At 35.8% G+C, this 18,889-nt stretch overlaps 1 protein-coding gene across 5 annotated transcripts in view; it reads right to left on the minus strand.

Annotated features, from left to right (window-relative positions):
* Positions 1–3,370: 3,370 nt before the first annotated feature.
* C15H12orf50 (chromosome 15 C12orf50 homolog) overlaps positions 3,371–18,889 on the minus strand; it is a 31,553-nt gene continuing 16,034 nt past the window's right edge. For 3 of the 5 annotated variants that reach the window (XM_019802241.2, XM_019802242.2, XM_011228059.3), the window contains exons 4-13: positions 16,443–16,601; positions 15,919–15,996; positions 15,724–15,837; positions 13,579–13,689; positions 12,055–12,162; positions 10,571–10,687; positions 9,021–9,125; positions 8,551–8,754; positions 6,640–6,732; positions 3,371–3,557 (exon numbers count right to left, since the gene is read on the minus strand). In XM_019802241.2, coding sequence (XP_019657800.1) covers positions 3,532–3,557; positions 6,640–6,732; positions 8,551–8,754; positions 9,021–9,125; positions 10,571–10,687; positions 12,055–12,162; positions 13,579–13,689; positions 15,724–15,837; positions 15,919–15,996; positions 16,443–16,601 — 1,115 coding nt within the window. In that variant the 3' untranslated portion in view covers positions 3,371–3,531. The remainder of the gene's footprint in view (positions 3,558–6,639; positions 6,733–8,550; positions 8,755–9,020; positions 9,126–10,570; positions 10,688–12,054; positions 12,163–13,578; positions 13,690–15,723; positions 15,838–15,918; positions 15,997–16,442; positions 16,602–18,889) is intronic. The other 2 variants (XM_019802243.2, XM_019802244.2) reach the window with 2 other exon arrangements.

Raw genomic sequence — 18,889 nt, forward strand, 5'->3', positions numbered from 1 at the left:
ACTTATGAGAGGCAAGGATCTTGAATTCCTAGCTCACACATCACATAAATGATTTGAAAGCTGCCCTGAAAAAAGATCCTTATCCCTCATAGGCACAGGGCTGAGAGTTCTGAAAAACAAACTTGTAGTCTCATTCTGTGAGCCACTGAATTGCAACACAAATTGAAATCCCAGGCTCACAGGTGATTTACTGGTAAAGTGAGGGCATTGATTGGAAAGGAGCATCATCCTGAAAGTTGGAATGGAGAGATGTGGGGAAGACCCTCATTGAAGCTGGGGACATTTGAGCCCCTACATTCTGATGAGTCTTTGCCAGTAGAATTAGCCTCTCCACCCCCAATACAAACAGCTGCACCACTCCCACCTGAGATTAACTGAGGCAGTTGTCATGCAACGCAATGCTGATTTCCCTCAGGACTGACCTCCACCACTGCTCTAGACCTATAACTAGATTCAAGTCCCAGCAGGCTACTAAAGGCGAGGTGCGAAATATGACCCATGAGGAAGTATACTGCTCTCCAAAAGAACTACTTGAGTTTGCTAATTTATACAGACAAAAACCTTGGGACTGTGTGTGGGAATAGATATTAAAGATGTGGAATAATAGTGGAAGAAGCATAAAGTTAGATCACAATGAATTTCTTGATATGGGCCCACTAAGCAGAGTTTCTACTTTTAACGTCACAGCTCAGGGAATTATAAAGGGCTCCAACAGTTTGATTGGTTGGTCGGTTGGTTGGTTGGTTGGCTTAAATATGGACTAAAAGGTGGCCAGAGTGAGTGAGCTAGAAATACCAAATCTGCCTTGGTTTCCTGTAAAGGAAGTAATTCAGAGGCTTAGGGAGATGGAAAAGTTAGTGTGGATTTGTTATTTGAGACCTACATCCCCACGCCAGGAAGGACCAGGAGACATCTTTACAGCCTCCCCCCACCCCCGCCAATTCATATATGAACTCCTTCATTAGGGTGGCTCCTAATCTGACTCATGTCTTTGTGAAAGAGAAAGTTTGCACACACACATACACAGAGGAAAGATGATGTGGAGAGACATGAGAAGTTAAATCTACTAAGCCAAAGAGATTCTCCCTCACAGTCCTTAGAAGGACCAATGCTGATTTCAGACTTATAAAACCCAGAACTATAAGACAATAAATTTCTGATGTTTGAGCCACCCAGTTTATGGTGTTTTGTTATGACAGCCCTGGCAAACTAATATACTAAGCATTGAATACATGCTATTTTTGTCAACATTTTCATTACTGCTGCATTTTGAAAAGAGCAGAATCATAGTACACCCATCAAATTCATTGAAAGCTTTTGGAAGTGGCAGAAAAGCAACTATGTCTTGCTGGTGTCATAAACTTGGGCTTAGATGCCTTACTTTTATGTTCAGGAGTCAGCAGGCATAACTTCTTGCTGGCTTACTACATTTTTGGTTGCCCACTTATCTTTGTCATCCTCCATCCTTTCTTATTTGAGGGCTTGTTTTCTTCTTTTTTCTGGATTCCTAGTTTACTGCATTTAAGCCATGCCTTTTCCCTACCTCACAAATATGAAAACAGAGTTGGTTAATGCTACCATCCACTTGGGCCTCTTAGACGAAGTTTATCATAATAAAAATGTCCATTTGTTCAGGAATAATACATGTACACATTCAGGAGAATGACACTCAAATCTTTTTTCAGATTTTCCTCATTACTCATTGAGCCTTCAGCAGTTTGCATATAATAAAGATACACACTGAGAATCTGTACTTCGAGAAAGGTATCTTTTTTTTTAATGTTTTTTTATTATATTGTTAGTCACCATACAGTACATCCCTGGTTTTTGATGTAAAGTTCGATGATTCATTAGTTGCGTATAACACCCAGTGCACCATGCAATACGTGCCCTCCTTACTACCCATCACCAGCTTACTACCCATTCCCCCACCCTCCTCCCCTCTGAAGCCTTCAGTTTGTTTCTCAGAGTCCATAGTCTCTCATCCTTCATTCCCCTTCTGATTACCCCCCCTTTCTTTATCGAGAAAGGTATCTTGAATTGCCTTCTTAGAACCATTCCTTCTTCAGCACTAGAGGAACTTTTGGAAAGACACAGATCTGTTAAGTGGAATTACAGATGTTTCCTATCAGCCTCCATCTAGACAGCTTTTCACTCAGCTCTTTTCTTACATCCTGCTCAAATCTATCTCACCAAGATATTTTGCTGGCACAGTTTTCATTTCTGACCACTCTGTGAAAACAAAATGGCTATATGCTTATGTTCTTGAAAGTGGGTAGATACAGCACCTTGAGGAAGCTAGAAACTAGGACTTACTACTCTACAAGCTGGAATCATATCAATGAAATGTTTTCAAATAAAATGTTTCTAAACTTAAACTTTGATGAACATCCACTCCCATAAATATTGAACAAGAGGCTACTAATAACCACAAGATGCGTGTAAATATAAAGACAGGGTGTCCCAAAGTCTTAGTGAAATTCTGAGCTTTAATAAACTCAGAAGTGTAAATGCTACAAACTTACAAAAACAGCATTTTAAAGGTTAATCACATATATTGCTGTCATACCAGTCTTTGAGTTTGAAGAATAAATTCTCAATTTTAAGTCCTTGTTTCAGTCACTGTGTAGATGAATTTTTGAAAATTAATTAAAAATTTATTATTCTAAAACAAATTTATTATTCTAAACAAGTGCAAAAGAAATGGAAATGTTTTCAAATGATGTCTCTTTTTCAATTATAAGCATTTATACTTCTAGACTTAAAGCCTTAAAATCTCACTAATACTTTTGAGACATCACATTGTTAATTCACTTTTTTTCCTTTTAAAAATCCTTTTCTTTAATTTTTCTGTTGTTCATAGAATAATGTTTATTTTTCAGTTTTGAATCTAACTCATCTCAGCAGGTAGATTTTGTAGTTGCCAATTAAAAGACATTGTTCAGCACTCCCTTGCATAATAAACCAATCTTTTTTTTTCTTTTTACAACACATTAAAGTGCATTTCTATTGGAATTCCTCTAACATACTCATCACCAAACTGCAACCCTGAGACTTTATTGAATTTGTTTACATTTTATCTGTTATTATCACTGAGGGCCCAGCTTAAAATCTAGGTAAAGAAAGAAAATGTGAGATTTCTCCTGTAAAGAATATTGCAAAACAGAGATCAAAGACACAGTTTCACTTCTTAATCTGTGCAATCTAACTTAGTTTACAATTAAAGAATAATTTTAATTGTCAAACTTTTAAATTTTATTAAATGTTTGTGGCAATGCATTGAATGAATTCTAGACCTATATAAACACACAGGCAGCTGTTTGTAATTTGCATTTTTATCAGTTTTGAAAGAGCACAATGTACTTCCTGCATCTTATATTCAGAATTTGCATTTTATCATCTTTGGCTACCCAGTATATAGTGTGGAGTACTTGAATATCTCATTCTTTGAATTTTCATTTTTGATTGTAAATCAGATGATATCTGGCACTTTTCTCTTTTCTCATTTTTTTCTTCTCTCAACCTCCAGATTTACTTGCTCCCATTTCTTCTTGGCTCTAATAATAAAACACACAAAATACTTCAATTATTTTCTTTTTCAGCATTTTTGAAGATTCCAATGTTCTTCACTTCTTTGGCTAATTGCTTACCATAAATCTAAAGGCAAAATGAAGCCTAAGCTCATTGTTTTAATTCATATAGTTTCAAAATGCTATTCAAACTAATTCCATTTCTTTCCAAAGCTAACTGTGTTTTGAATTTGGATGAAGGGTTCAAAAAAGATGGAAATAATACTGCATATAAGGCTGTACCTTGGTGCACCCAGAATGAACAGAATGAATGCTCCATCCTACAGAGACAGGCACCTCCAGTCACACCAGCTATATCCTTATCAGAAAGGACATGTGGCCCCAAGGGAAGGCTGACTTCTCTAATCTCCTTCGGCTCCTTTCGTTGGTTCCCACACATTTTCCTCTCCTGCTGCATTATCCTCATAGCATTGGACATCATTTTCCCAAAAGGCTCCTCTTGCCCATTTACACGTCTATGGCCTTGGCTCTGAGATATTCCTTAGTGGAATAGACTAGTGGCAGCTTTGCTTTCTGCCTCCTCTCTCCAGCAGTCAGTCCACTGGGAAATGCTAAAATTGCTCCTCTGTGCCCTAGCAGGAAGTACAGGGGGAGGAAACACAAGCTAATCTTTCTCTAGTCTGATGATGACAACAATTGGAAACCAGAGTGGGAGTTTAGAGGTTATAAATTTCTCAGTCAAAAGCCCAGGGAAATAAGAAAATGATTTTTGTAATTCTATTTAATTTCTTGACTCTAAGTCCTCATTCTGCCTGAGGTAGAAAACTTATCTAGTCCTTCTCACATAAACTTAGTCCAATTCAGTGATTTCTATTATTTTACCTTTGTATTGCAACCACATTAGGATTTGAAATTTTTCTCAGGATTTTCCACCTCCCTCTCCCACCTCCCTGCTGCTTATCCTAGTTTTTAGGGTTGGAACAGGGGAGAACGGTTGCTGCTTTGTGATGGCTAGGAAGAGAGTATTATCTCAACAATCATGGGTCTCCACAAGGCCTGGGTCCAAGGCTGGTGAATGGTGGCCCAGACAACATAGCCTAAGGTTTCTCAAACTTCAATGTGCATCTTAATCACCTGGGGGGGACTTGTTAATATGCAGATTTTAATCCAGTAGGTGTGCTATGGAGATTCCACATTTCTAACAAACTCCCAGGAGGTGTTGCACTCAGATAATACTTCAAGACACAAGTAACAAGTGGATGATTTGGGTTATACGAGGCTTCCTGGCAGAGCAAGCTTTAGAGATTCTAGTTGAGCCTCCCTTCAATAGGACCCAGCCACAATGGCCAACTTTCTGATGCTATGTTTTCAGCCCCAGCCAGGAGACTTTTTGTAGACCTGCAGGCCCTCTCCCAGGAACTCACTCTCACTTGAAACTCACGAGAGTATGCAGTGCCCTCCCAAGCAAATTTGGGGCTTGGGAATCCCAGGACGCTGTCTCCAGCCCTCTCTCAATGTTAGACATGGCTTGTTCCCCCCAATCCCACCAAGACATGGCATTGAGAAATTCTCTCCAAAGCTCTTCTCCCCTGGCTGTGTCTGGGAAGTGCAGTGCAGATCCCCCTTATGCTCAGAGTATTATAAACTTCAAAGGGAAATCCATCACTGACTTTCTACCTCTAGGCCCTGGCGTAGCTGGAGGTAATAAGAGAAGAGCAGAAGGGGACTGGTATGAAGTAAGTAGTCCCACACTGTATCTGGTCTCTTGTCGCCTCTCCATGCCCTCCTCTCTGCTCTACAGATTGAACAAAAAAGTGCTTTTATAAGCTCACATCACCTGTCACATTCCCTTTCTGTGCCATACATGGATGGTACATGTTTCATGCTCTGAAGTGACCCCTTCTTCCCCCAAATCCTTCTGTAATTCATGTTTAACTACCTGGCATGAGAAAGGAGAAGGCTGCTGAGATACAAGAGCAGTTACCAGGAGAGGGGCAGGGGTGAGGAGTGCATCCTTAAATACTCCAAATAATATCACACCCACAAGGAAAGCATGGGAGAAAATGGTGTGGCTCAACAATTTGTAGTTTTATCCAGGATTTCTACCAACTTTTCATCTCCTTCCCCCCCAAAATTAAGTGCAATCACATGTGAAAACCCACAGAAAGCTAAGAGAAAATATAATCAATGAAATAGCACAGCAACGGTTTTCTTAGAGTATAGTATGATTTGGGAAGAAATGGGGGAAAAAAAGAAAAGCAACTGACATCACAGTTAAAAGTCAAGAGTTTTGAGAAATATGACTGACGATCTCAGCTGTTTTGGTTTTTCTTTTGGGAAAGTGGACAGTTTCTAATCCGGATGTCTTTGGGTTCATTCTGGAAAACTCTTGTATAAAAGTTTATGGATTTCAGATGATTCTGAAAGTTCTAGGGTAAAGATATAAGTAGGAACTCCCTATTTAGAACTTTTTCTGAAAGATTCATTTTTCTGGAGTAACTGAAACCATTTTATCCTGTGTGGTTTTCCAAATCTACTGTGCCAGCCCCAGGATAGGCTCATTAAGCTTCTTAGCAAAAGAACCACCTGAGGTCAGGTCTGCTTCAAATCTCTACCCTAGGGCAGTTCCCAGGATTCCCATACTCTTCCAGAGAACAGAGAACAAAAAGGGGGACACCATAATCACTCAGAACACCCTGGCCTGGAAACTTCATCTTAGGTGCCCTGTTAGTCTGCACCAGCCAATATTTGTCCATGGTGGGTATAGTAGGGCTTTAATATTTTGTGTCAAAATATGGTTTTATTATTTGTTTTGTAGTTCAACAAAGAATGAATTTTAACATATAATTGCTGCAACTGCTAAGCTTGTATCTAAGAAGTATATCAAAATATTTCTGATAGCATAAAAATAGGCAAAGGAAAACACAATAAAACAAAGTAAAATTAAATTACTAGAAGATAAGATATCTACTAAATTCCAAGTTAATTGTGTTCTTAAGTATCATGAGAATGCTCTAAATTTTTCTAAAATATGTTTCCTGACCTTGAAACTTAAAAACTTGTAATTTATTTTTAGAATGGTATATTAAAATTACTAGTAAATATTTACCTGTATATATCTTTTCAGTTTTTGAATATGTTTTTGAAAAAGGAATTCTTTTTCGCCAGGCTGAACCATTAAATGATGTTGACGTATATTTATCTGAGAAAAAAGGAGAAAGGAATTAAATATTTTATAACTTCAGAATCATATTCCATGAGTGTCTGAAAGTTATAAATATCTCAGAAGTGAAGCTATTCTCTAAGTAATTTATTTTAGCATTTCAAAGGTAAGGCATCAGGGACCCAAGTGATTTTATTAAGACCATTTATGATGGGGCACCTGGGTGGCTCAGTTGGTTAAGCGTCTGCCTTGAGCTCAGGTGATGATTTCAGGGTCCTGTGATGGGGGCCCACATCAAGCTCTCCCCTTAGCAGGGAGTCTGCTTGTCTTCCTCTCCCTCTGCCCCTCCCCCGGCTCAGGCCCTCTCTCTGTTTCAAATAAATAAATAAAATCTTTTTTTAAAAAAAGACCATTTATGTTATCAATGAACATGGTTATGCACCTCTTAATTGGCTGCCCAATTCTTCAAATAAGGCTCTCTCCCATGAGGCTAATCTATGGGAAAGTATCGTATCTGGATGTGATCAAAATATTTCATTGCTTTGCTTTACACCATACAATTCTGCTAATACTTGTAGAAGAAAGAAAAAGAAGAAAAGACCTAGAAGGCACTGCCAATTCCTTTTACCTTCTATGAAATGACTCCCAAGATGGCAGGGAATACTCTACCATAGTGAACACCCTGTCCCAGGAAACCAAAGCCTCGATATACTGACTTGGTTCTTTAATACCTACTTTCCTCTGACAACTTTATATTTGAACTATTATCTAACAATATTGTGTTTGTGTTTTTAAGTATTACTATGCAGCTACGATTCTCAAGCATGGTTCATAATAATACTAAGAATTTGCTTTTTTCCCTGTCTTAACATTTGCACTAATGGCCCTAAAGCAATAGTGAACATAACTGTGACCACCTTAACACAAATGCAGACAGCCATTCACTCCCAGTAAAATAATAATAATAATAATAATAAATAAGACTGTTTCACCCAAGAATATCCTTATTTTTATATATAAACCCATATTTCATTTTATTCTAAAACAAATAGAAGAAATACAATTTAAATAAAGCAAACTTCTATTTAAATTATAAAAGAAAGAACCTAAGAGAGACATTGAATTTTTACTTATGTTTCAGAAAGCAAGAACATTCAGAACTCCACTAACTAGACTGTGAACACAGGAAAATACAAGCATGAAATTAGAGGGAATTAAGTTGCCTCATGTTAAGTTGAGAGAACTGAAACCCAACTTCAAAAGAGCAAAATTCATCCAAGACAAGAAGAAAAGACGTAGTTCCCTCCTTCCCTGGTGGCCTTGTACTTAATGACATATACTATGACTTTGCCTATTACATGATGAAATGATTTAGAAGCAATCTGTGCATGGTGGGAGAGATGAGAGGTTGTCAAAAATATTGCAGTTAACCCCCAAACTAACCCTTTCAGAAAGTAATCATGAAGGCTTAAAGAAAAGCCAAGGCACTAGCCTGAAAGTGATGATTGAACAACGCAGTTAGTGGAACAAGAAAATGTCAACCATTTGAAAATAATTATCAGTAGTGACATAAAGCTATCCAGGGGGAACAAAGTGCAGTGCTGTGAGACAAAACTCTAGGGAGGTTCAGTGTCTAGTCATCTGCACCCAACACATTTTCTAACATATCCTTTAAACCATGTGCACTCCTGCTCATGGAAGAAATCCTCTCACCAGTTTTCTAAGACGTCCTGGTGTGGTATGGCCTGGAACCAGAAGAGGGGGGCGGGTAGCAATGAAGATTAGTTGGACCATCACTTAATTCCATGGGGATGCAAACCATGGATGTGAGTAAATCACAAAAGGAAAGGGCTTTACCTGGACAGAGGTTGAATTTGGGTTCCTTGTTAACATCAACTTTACTGTAGGACCCATTTGTGGGTCTGCTGCGGGGAGGTGCACTCAGTGAGACAGTCCTGATAGCATCTCTCTGAACATGGATATAGGATGCGTTCTCAGTATTTCTGTTTTTATTATTGCAATGGTAACTCATTTTATTTTGGGGATTTGGGGCCTGTACTGCTGTAAAGGAAAGGGAGAAGGGAGTGAAGGATAAAACAAACTGGTATCATACCCATAAATAACATACTGCAGGTTAAATGCTTAATAGCACTATGGAAGGCAATGTCTGCTAAAAGAACTAAATTTATAGGAGTTGGGATGACATCTAAAATAGCATGTTGCACAATAGTAATTTGTTTTTCAGGTAGGAAATAGTAATTTATATTTAATTTCTTAATTTACTTTCAAATTATCATTTAGAAATATCAAATATGTAGATACTTTACCTCTCCGCATTCCTGGGCCAGGAAAATTCTTTGGTTCATCATAAATCCATTTTCTTTTTTTCACACCTTTAAAGTGAGGCTTCCTCACTGGCTGGACACCATTCACTTGAAGAAGATACAAATTTTTACAGTTTTTAAGAGATGCTTTCATCTGAAAATTACTGTAGGTGATAATTACATATCTGTGCATTCATATGTCAAGCAAGAGAAAAAAATAAATGCACTACTCTAATACTTTACTTTCTAGAACAAAGCGTGACTTATTTCTTAAAGCACCCCCCAAAAAAAACTATCAAGGAAATTGATGAGAAAACTTTCAATATGTAACATTCCTCAGGGAAAAAATGCTCTTCCCCCCAAAGGCATGTGTAAATTGTTTAAAAGTGTATAAAATTACATTCCAAATATAATTTTTTATCTCATTATGCTATTTTTAAGTAGTTTTAGAATGTTATTTTGAACATAAGTCTATTCTTAAGAAATTGGATTAATGTAAAATGCTTTTAGTGACTATTACTTTATTCTTTTAAGTTTTAAGAATTTGGGTGTGTAGTTAGTTTGGAGAAACAAGACTAACTAGTCAGAGTTGGTAAGTGCTAAGATCACTAAATTATTCATTTTTTCTGGCGTATTTTTACACTGAAAAATTTATATACAAGCTCAGTTTTCTAGGAATTTCTGGGGGACATTTCTCCAGAGAGTCTTAAAACAATTTAGCAGACAGGGGCATTCTTTGTTATTTCCCTGTGTTGTTTCTCTGTGTGAGATCCTGAACATTCACAAGTCACTACTGCACGGAGAAAATGAACAAGTTCACTATGTAGATTACATTAGCTCTCTCTAGTGGACTAATACATCTGTCTTTGCCCTAGCTCCCAAGTTCAGCTTAAGCATTAAGTTTGAATTCTGATTCACCACCTCCTCTCCAAACATCACGCTCCACCCTTACTCTCAAGCCCCCACTCCTAGGATTTGGGAACCATATTTTTTAACAAATGTCACTAAACAGCTTCTTAGGAGTAAACCATCATGGTTTCCTTCGGTGCCTGGCTGGGATCCAAGAACAGTACAGGGGCTCAGGAAATGAAATAGAGGGAAGGAAGGAAGGAAGGAGGGAGGGAAGGAAAGGAAGGAAACAGAAAGGAAGATTCATGAGTCGTAATTGTATCAAGAGAAGTAGCTCAGAACACTGAATGGCAAGGAGAAGCCAAATCATAAAAAATAATCCAAAACATAATAAAAACCTGTCAGTGTATCCCACTGTGGGTTAAATTTAAAATGCTATACTAATGAATCTTCCGAGAAGGTAGTATATCATTAATTTTAATACCTAAATTAAACTAGTGGGAACATATATAATTTACTAGGACCTACATCACAATTCGTTGTCAGAGTTAGTAGAAGAATATTGTTTTTAGTTCTTAATCCTGAATAATTTTCAAACCATCCTTTTTTCTTTCTTTTTAGAAATTCTATTTCAAATAAGCAAAACAAATCCATGATAAGACAAATATATCTAAGGCCAAAAAGTGATAGAGCTAATGTCTCACTTGAAGAGGGGTCCTCTCTGCACTTCATACTGATATTCTCAGTAGCATTTAATACATGCGTTGTAGGTACTAGTCGGGTAGTGAGGGAACGCTTTGGATGAGGACTGTCCTTGTTATCTTTTAAAGCAAATTAAGAAAATAAAATGTCAGTATTAGTAAAAGAAGCTTTCAGTTAGTATTTCACTTTTCAAACATTATATGATGGGCATACCTTTAAAATATATATATATGTATATTAATTTTTGCAATTCATCACTGAAATTCCCTAATCACTATGGCAATGAGTCCCCAAAGTTTGCCACTAACAAAATATTAAAAATCCGATATACAGACATATCTTCAATATATGAATTATGTATTTGTGGCAATATTTTTAATACCTTCATATAAAAGAATCAGAAGTTTATTAATTTAAAATCAAATACGATTATTTAAATTAATGTTCGAGAAATAAGTTAAATTAAAAACTTTCGTGTGTTCTATGCTTTGGAGCAGGACTGCCCAACAGAGCTATATACAATGATGGAAATAGTGTCAGTTTGTACTGTACAAAATGATAGCCACTAGTCACATGTGTGTACTGAGCAGTTGAAACATGGCTATTGCAACTGAAGAGATGAATTTTTTTTAGTTTTATTTCATTTTAGTTTAAATTTAAACAACCAAATGTGAATTGTAGCAAATGCTATTAGTATAGTTAGAATTTTTTTGGTTTTTGGTTTTTGTTTTTTTGATTGGGCAAAATGTTCCCATCTCTGAGAGAGATGAAAAGAGACGTACATGTCATTTCCCATTGATCATAAGTGCCTTAACCTATTCTTGAGAACATTTATTTAATGGTGGGGAAAACAGTCGATGAAGTTAATTAGTATTTGGATGGAGAATACGTTAAGCCCTCTAATTACAGGACAGCTATACCTTTACTTTGTGACTGAGAGAGTTGCCTAGCAGAGAGGTACCAGCTGGGGGATTCTAAGCCTGGCATAACGGGAATATAGAACTATAAAGGATGGATTTTATTATAATATCTCTTGATTATTCACAGACTAATAATAATCATAAAATGGGGAGGTCATAGACATCATTGTGAGATGAATAGTTTTCACAGTGTTCACAAACAAAGCTTTCTAAGAAAATTCACACTTAGTATTTGAAGTTGGAAAAAGAAACTAAAGAGGACTTGGTTTTACTATTTAATGGAACCAGTAACAGTAGAGCTATCAAAACTCCTAGAAATTATGTAGTTCAACAGGCCAATATTTTAGATAAGGAAACGGAAGCTAAAAGAGATGGTCTCATGGTCAAACAATGAGGGACAGACCAGGCCTGAAACCTTAAGAGTTTTTGACTCCTATTCACTGTATTTAATGTGCATTTTTATTTATTACTTCACCTTTTCTATTGGTTTCTACAAGTGTCAAGTTTTGTATTTGACCTATCTATCCAAATTATGAATGGATTAAAATTATAGGGTGGTTCATTACCTTTACTATTTGAAGATTTTGACATGGTGATTTCTTTCTCTTTTGTTAAAGCTTCATTTTCATCTACTCCAAGAAATATGATCCTCTGTGGAACATAACAGTCACCTCCTATGACAATAACTTGTGGTCAGTGGCCATGGTGGCAGAAAGTTGTACAAAACTATCTTCCAACACAAGATTATCCTTTTCTACAATATATCTTTTTCCCAGTTTTTTTTTTAAGATTTTTTATTTATTCATTTGACAGAGATAAAGGCAGCCAGCGAGAGAGGAAGCACAAGCAGTGGGAGTGGGAGAGGAAGAAGCAGGCTTCCAGCGGAGGAGCCTGATGTGGGGCTCGATCCCAGAACCCCGGGATCACGCCCTGAGCTGAAGGCAGACGCTTAACGACTGAGCCACCCAGGCGCCCCACCTTTTTCCCAGTTTTATTTAAACACTTCTCAGTGATAATCATCCACATCTCTATACATATCACATATCTTTAGATTAATACATGTATATATATGTATATGAATATATAGTATGTACACTTACATAGATAATTGCAAAAAATTCACATAGTCAACACAGTTAAATTTCCTTTAACATATAAATCTTTACTTCTACACTTTACCATCCTTTAGAGTTACTCAGAGTAAATATAATTTATCTTCAATATAACATGTTCAGATAAAAGAGAGCAATTTTTGTGCTCCTTAAAGGTCTTCTATTTTCCAAGATAAATATCCATAATTGCTTTAAATATTACTTATATACTTAATTTCCAGATTCTTCACCATACAAGTTACCCTTTCATAACATAAAATATTTGTTTCAAGTAACCTTTTAAATGACACACACATGTGGACTACCATTACAGAAATCAGTGGAACTAGTTTAATAATAATTCATATTTATAGAGCATTTTTCTATGTGTCTGACATTCTACCGAATACTTTAAATGGCTTACCACATTTAATTATCTTCCTATACTACTCCTAATAATTCAATATGTGTTTACCTGAGCTATTTGGTACCTGACACCCATTACTGTATCATTTTTAAACCTTGTGGCCAACAAAAAACACTTATTTTTTTCTTCACAATCTATATCATGTCAAGTCTTTCCCACCTTGAAGAAAATCTACCATTAATGTCTTGAATTTAAATGCAAGACTTTATGTGTATCACAGTTTCAGTTTACCTTATTAAATTTGGCTCCTTGACCCAGCATATTAACTTCCAGTCATCTGTAAATTCTATAAACATGTCTCCATTCACCCAGTCATTCAATTGTTTGAACATAAAATCATTTATCCTACAAATATTCACAGAGTGCACATAATGTGTCAGACATTCTCCTATAGGGATTCATCTATGGCAACTGATTATATACATTTCCAGGCCTCAAGTTCCTTACCCAAAGCCAACAATAAATATATCAAAAAGATTTTGAAAAAACAAAATTGGTTATGAGAGAGGAAATTCAGACTCATTTATTATATGGTGATCTATTCAGAATCAACCAGGAATAACTTAACTCACCTCCATTTTCAAAAGCAGCAATGTCAGTCCTTGGTTTCCTATCCAATGATACTTTTATCTCACCTTGCCTTTCAAATAGGCTAATTTTTGTTGGAACTGTAAGGCCATCCCCTAAAAAATTAAGGAAAAATTAGAAAAGGAAAAAGAAAAAAAAATAACCCCAGGAGCCATTAGGTGCTTACATAAGTCTATAGAATTCATGATGATAGTAAAAAGTCTAAAAGTTAATGCAAGTATTGTTTGCATAGTGATATGATGAACAATAAATTTATAAATATAGAAATTTTAAGCAAATTTTATAATTATCAAGAAAATAACAAGTTTATTTTCCTATGTGGATTATTTATTAAATGGCAATTTAAAAATTTAAACAATCTAACATTATTATGTATATATAATATATTTAACTATTTGATGTGTTCTTCATATAATGAATTTTGTAATATTTCTTTTGATTATATTTCCTTATCAGGAACAAATTGAGTGAAAAGTATTAGAGTCTACCACTGAAAATGGTAGTTATACGGTGATAATTAAATAATTCTTAGTGTTTTTCTTATACATCTCTAGATAATTTTCTTCTAAAATAAGCTATTAAAAGCAGAATAAGAGAGACATGGTAATCTAATGCACCATATGATTCTAGATTGGATTCTAAATCAGGAAAAAAGTTCATTTGGCTATAAAGGACATTGTATAGCTGGTGAAATTTATTTTAAAAAATTCTGTAAATAATATGGTATTAGTGGTAATTTCTTGATTTTGATATTTATACCAAAGTTAAGTAAGAATTATGTAGAGGCATCATATCTGCAACTTACTCTTGCACAAACAGTTTAGAAAAAAAATCACAATATGTTTATTTATTTATTTATTTTAATGTTTTTTTATTATATTATGTTAGTGACCATACAGTACATCCCTGGTTTCTGATGTAAAGTTCGATGATTCATTAGTTGCATAAAACACCCAGTGCACCATGCAATACGTGCCCTCCTTACTACCCATCACCAGTATATTTAGAGAAAGAAAGTGAAAAATCAAATGTGTAAAATATAAACATTTGGGGAAATCTGGTGAAGGCTATTCATGAATTAACTGAAATTATTTAAAAATAAAAGGCTTTTAAAACCATAATATAAAGTGAAAGTACATGTCATTATCTTTCTAATCTACCGTTTTATATTCATTGCTAACTTGTTTTATTTGTTTTCTTTTTTCCTTGTCTAGGAAATGCAATGCGGGCAATGTGCCCTTCTCTAGGTGGGGTGCCCACCTGTCAGCTGTCTCGCCAATCATTCTAACATCTAATGGTATGTTGCTGCCACCTACCGCCATATGTTTAAATAGTTTGCCACGTCGGCAAGCATTTTACTTTTGATCCTCTACTTTATCCTACCCATCTTGATGTTGGGACATTTTCCCAACTACCATTTTTTATTTTTAGGGAGAGGAAAGGATTCAAATCTCCTACTGCAGCAAAACTTTTCAGCTCATTCTAGTGGCAAGACAACCATTTAAACTCATGGCATCCATGGATTTTCTCTGAGTTTCTGGTTTTATATCCAGAAAATGTTCTTATCTTGCCTTCAAGGGCAAAATGTTTACCAACAATGAAGTAAGATTCACCAAAACATAAGACCAATGGAAGCCCCAGCCTTGGAATAATCCACATACGTGGCTTCTGAAATTGCCTGGTACACATAGGCACTCATTCAATGAACAAATGTATCCTTGTTCTGCCACTAACGTCATTCTGTGATCTCCCTTTTGTCCTTCTAGGGCTAGGTTGTCCTTTCTCTTCACAGAGAAAAAAAAATATGCACCTCATTCACAGGGAAGTTTATTTCCAAAGAAAAATAAATGGTAAAAGCCAGTTATTTACAGAATTACTGCATCGGGGGAGTAGTGCCACCATGCGCTTATGAAGCCTATTCATTCTGTAGCTCCGCTGGGAGAGCATAATTACATTAATAATAGCTTTTCATATTAAATATAGGTCATCTGATAAAAGCACTTCCTCCACACCCTCAATTCTGATGTATTTATCACATAACTCTAGTGTACATCTTACTAAATAATTCACAGCCTATCACACCAAGTATCTCTTATATCACCTTGAAATGCTGCCTTTTCCTTCCTTACCTTCTTGCAATTCGCTGCCATTTTCCAAAGGCTTTTCTAACTCTTTGTCTGCTGTAGAGGCTGTGCGTTTTGATGATGAAATATCCGGAGGAGTATGGAATCTGTAGTATTCACCTAATCTCCCATTAGAAAAGTAGAGGTTAGTATATTTGTCACATCAAGCATTAGAAAATCCACAAATGTTTAATTTCTTACCAGATTTATAGCACATCTCCTTTATGGCTCTTTTTTCTTCAATTTCTTCAGGAGTCTTTGTCCATAAACTAGAAGCATCTATAGGATATATATTTTTAATTAAATTGTCCAAAATAGAATAATATGAAACTATATAAATCAGAATGAAAAATCCCAATGTTCTCATGGATGTTTTTCTTTTTAATTTTTAAAATCAGTAATTTGCATACTGGTAAATGTCTCAAATTGCTATTTTTCGCGTATTAGAAAAATCAGTTTAAGCAACTGTACATATTTAAATGAGATCTATCTCCCAGCCATCATACAACAAAAACCCTCCAAGCCAAATGATCATAAGCTATGTATAGACATAGAACAAATTAGAACATAATGAATTGAATATACTTTATAAATTTCAGGCTATTTTCCTACCAAAATCTGCCTAACACATTACTTTATAAACCCCTCACAGTTAAAAAATATGTTAAAAAAACATGGTAGGGTTTTTGAATGTGCATTGTAAATCTGAGAAAAGCCTTACTAACCATTTTGTTCATCTCCTTCCTCCTCTTCTTCCTCAAAGTTAGTTTTTAAAACTAAAGGATGGTGAATGGGTCGTGATATAGTCTTCTTAGGTTTCAGGGGCTCCTGACTCTGGGTCGGGGGTGGAATTCCTTCCTGAGTTTCTTTCTGTGGTGTGATATCTACAGAGGAAATGCAAAAATTTCAGTCTTTTTAAGATATATATTATGTGCATGTTCAATGATCAACAGTGTCCTCCTAATTTACTGTATATTTTATTAAAAGGTGTCTCTTCTTATTTCTGGAAATGTTATTAAACTAACAAAAAATATCAACATTTTGCCTGTAAGGTGCAGAAAATATGCAAATTCATAGATTTTAGATAGGAATTATAACCATGACTTGGCACATCACAATTTTGGTATAAATTCAAAGTGACCATAAGTATTACTGTATTCTTACATTGATTGTATCTATGGAATAAGAATAAATTAATCACTTTACAACAAATTAATAAAGACAAATTCAAATAAGACATAGTTTACAATGGCAGAGTAGATATGCCAAAAGAGGAAAAAACCCAGTTGTTCTAGTTTTCTGTGGCTGCATGATTTCTTGGAAGTGAGAAAGAATGATACTTTCAGATTTCTCTATTGGCTGCACATTTGTCAGACTGTGCAAAGTTCTAGGTCACATTTAAATGTCCTTTAACTTTCAAAACTAACAAGCAATTAATAGAAAAAAGTTGGTGAACACATGAATCTTCTATTATCACTAATTAAATCCCCTTTGTTTTCTAAATGAGTAGTTATCAAATTTGGCTAATTATCAGAATCAACTAAAGAAATTATTCAAAACAGGGGCACTTGGGTGGCTCAATAAGTTAAGTGTCTGCCTCCAGCTCAGGTCATGATCCTGGGAGTCCTGCGATCAAGCCCCTTGTGGAGCTCCCTGCTCAGCAGGAAGCCTGCTTCTCCCTCTTTCTCTGCCCCTATCCCCACCCTCCTGCTCTCTCTCTTTCTCAAATAAAAAAAATCTTAAAAAAAATAAAAGAAAGAAATTCAAAACATCTTTTGGGTCTCTACTTTCTGATCTTCTGATTTAGCAGGTCTAGATTAAAGCCTGAAAATCTAGTTCCATTTTTTTTTAAAGTCTCAGGTAATTACGAAATCAGCGCCATTTGGAAACCACTGCCCCAAATGAATGATCATCTAACTAGGGTCCTGGGTTATGGGAAATCTTTAGGTAGGTGTGCCATCCCAATAATTTGAAACCAATGAATCCTATTCCAGATCCTCAATTTCCACATTTATTTTTCCCCTAAAATTGGTTAGCCTAAGAACAGGCTTGAGTTCACAATAGCCTTCTCTCCACTTTATAAGATGAAGGCCTACCCTTCACTCATGCCAGAATTTACTATAGCACACTGCCCAAAGAGAAATCCTCCTTTATTGATTAACCAAACTACCTCAAACCCATATGGCTTTCTCCACTACTTTATTTTATACACATTTCTACCAGGAGAAAATCATGATGTGGTGAGCAGAATAATGGCCCCTAAGGAAGTCCATATCCTAACCCCCAGAATTAAGGCTGCAGGTGGAAATAAGACATAATCACCTGACCTTAAAATTGGCAGATTGTTTGTTCTGAATTATTCAGGTGGGCCCAAGGTAATCAGAGGGTGTTTACAAATGGAAGAGAGATGCAGAGGAAGGAGCCAGGAAAGAGATGTGATAATGCAAGCTATGTCAAGTGATGCAATGTCAGGAGGACTTGACTTTTATTGCTGATTTTGAAGATAGAGGAAGGAGGACATGAACCATGGAATATAGAAAGCCTCTAGAAACTGGAAAAGGCAAGGGAACAGATTGTCTCCCCCCCAGTCTTCAGAAGAAATGCTGCCTTGGAGACAACTTAATTTTAATCCAGGGAGATCTGCATGGTTTCTCAACTACAGAATGACAAGATAACAAATGAGTTGTTGAAGCCACTTGGTTGCTGGTAATTTGTTACAGCAGAAACAGAAAAGGAATACACAAGGTAGTAGAAAAAGTGCTATTGGTGTCCATGTTGGAACATTCTAAATTCAAATGCATAGTAGAGTATGGTATACTTAAGAATTTTTGTTGAAAAATTTTCCTTCTTCCCTGTCTGGACTACTGTTAAGGAATATATAACCCTCAAGGGGAAAGTCTCTTGACATCAGTGGAAGGAGAGCACTAGCAAAAACTCTAAAGAAAAAACATGGCTTTAAATAAAGCTTTTTAGCTATTCTCAATATATATTCCCAAGACTTGTCATTAATTGCGAAGAAAAGCTTCACTGAACATAAAAGAGAGTAAATTTTAGAGTCAAATTTTTCAAAGTTTCATTGAGATATAATTCATACACCATAAAATTTACCCATATGAATATATAATTCAGTAGTTTTTAATATTTTCACAGAGTTGTGCAACTGTTGCCATAA

Source organism: Ailuropoda melanoleuca, chromosome 15 (genome assembly GCF_002007445.2).
Source record: "Ailuropoda melanoleuca isolate Jingjing chromosome 15, ASM200744v2, whole genome shotgun sequence".
NCBI lineage: Eukaryota > Metazoa > Chordata > Mammalia > Carnivora > Ursidae > Ailuropoda > Ailuropoda melanoleuca.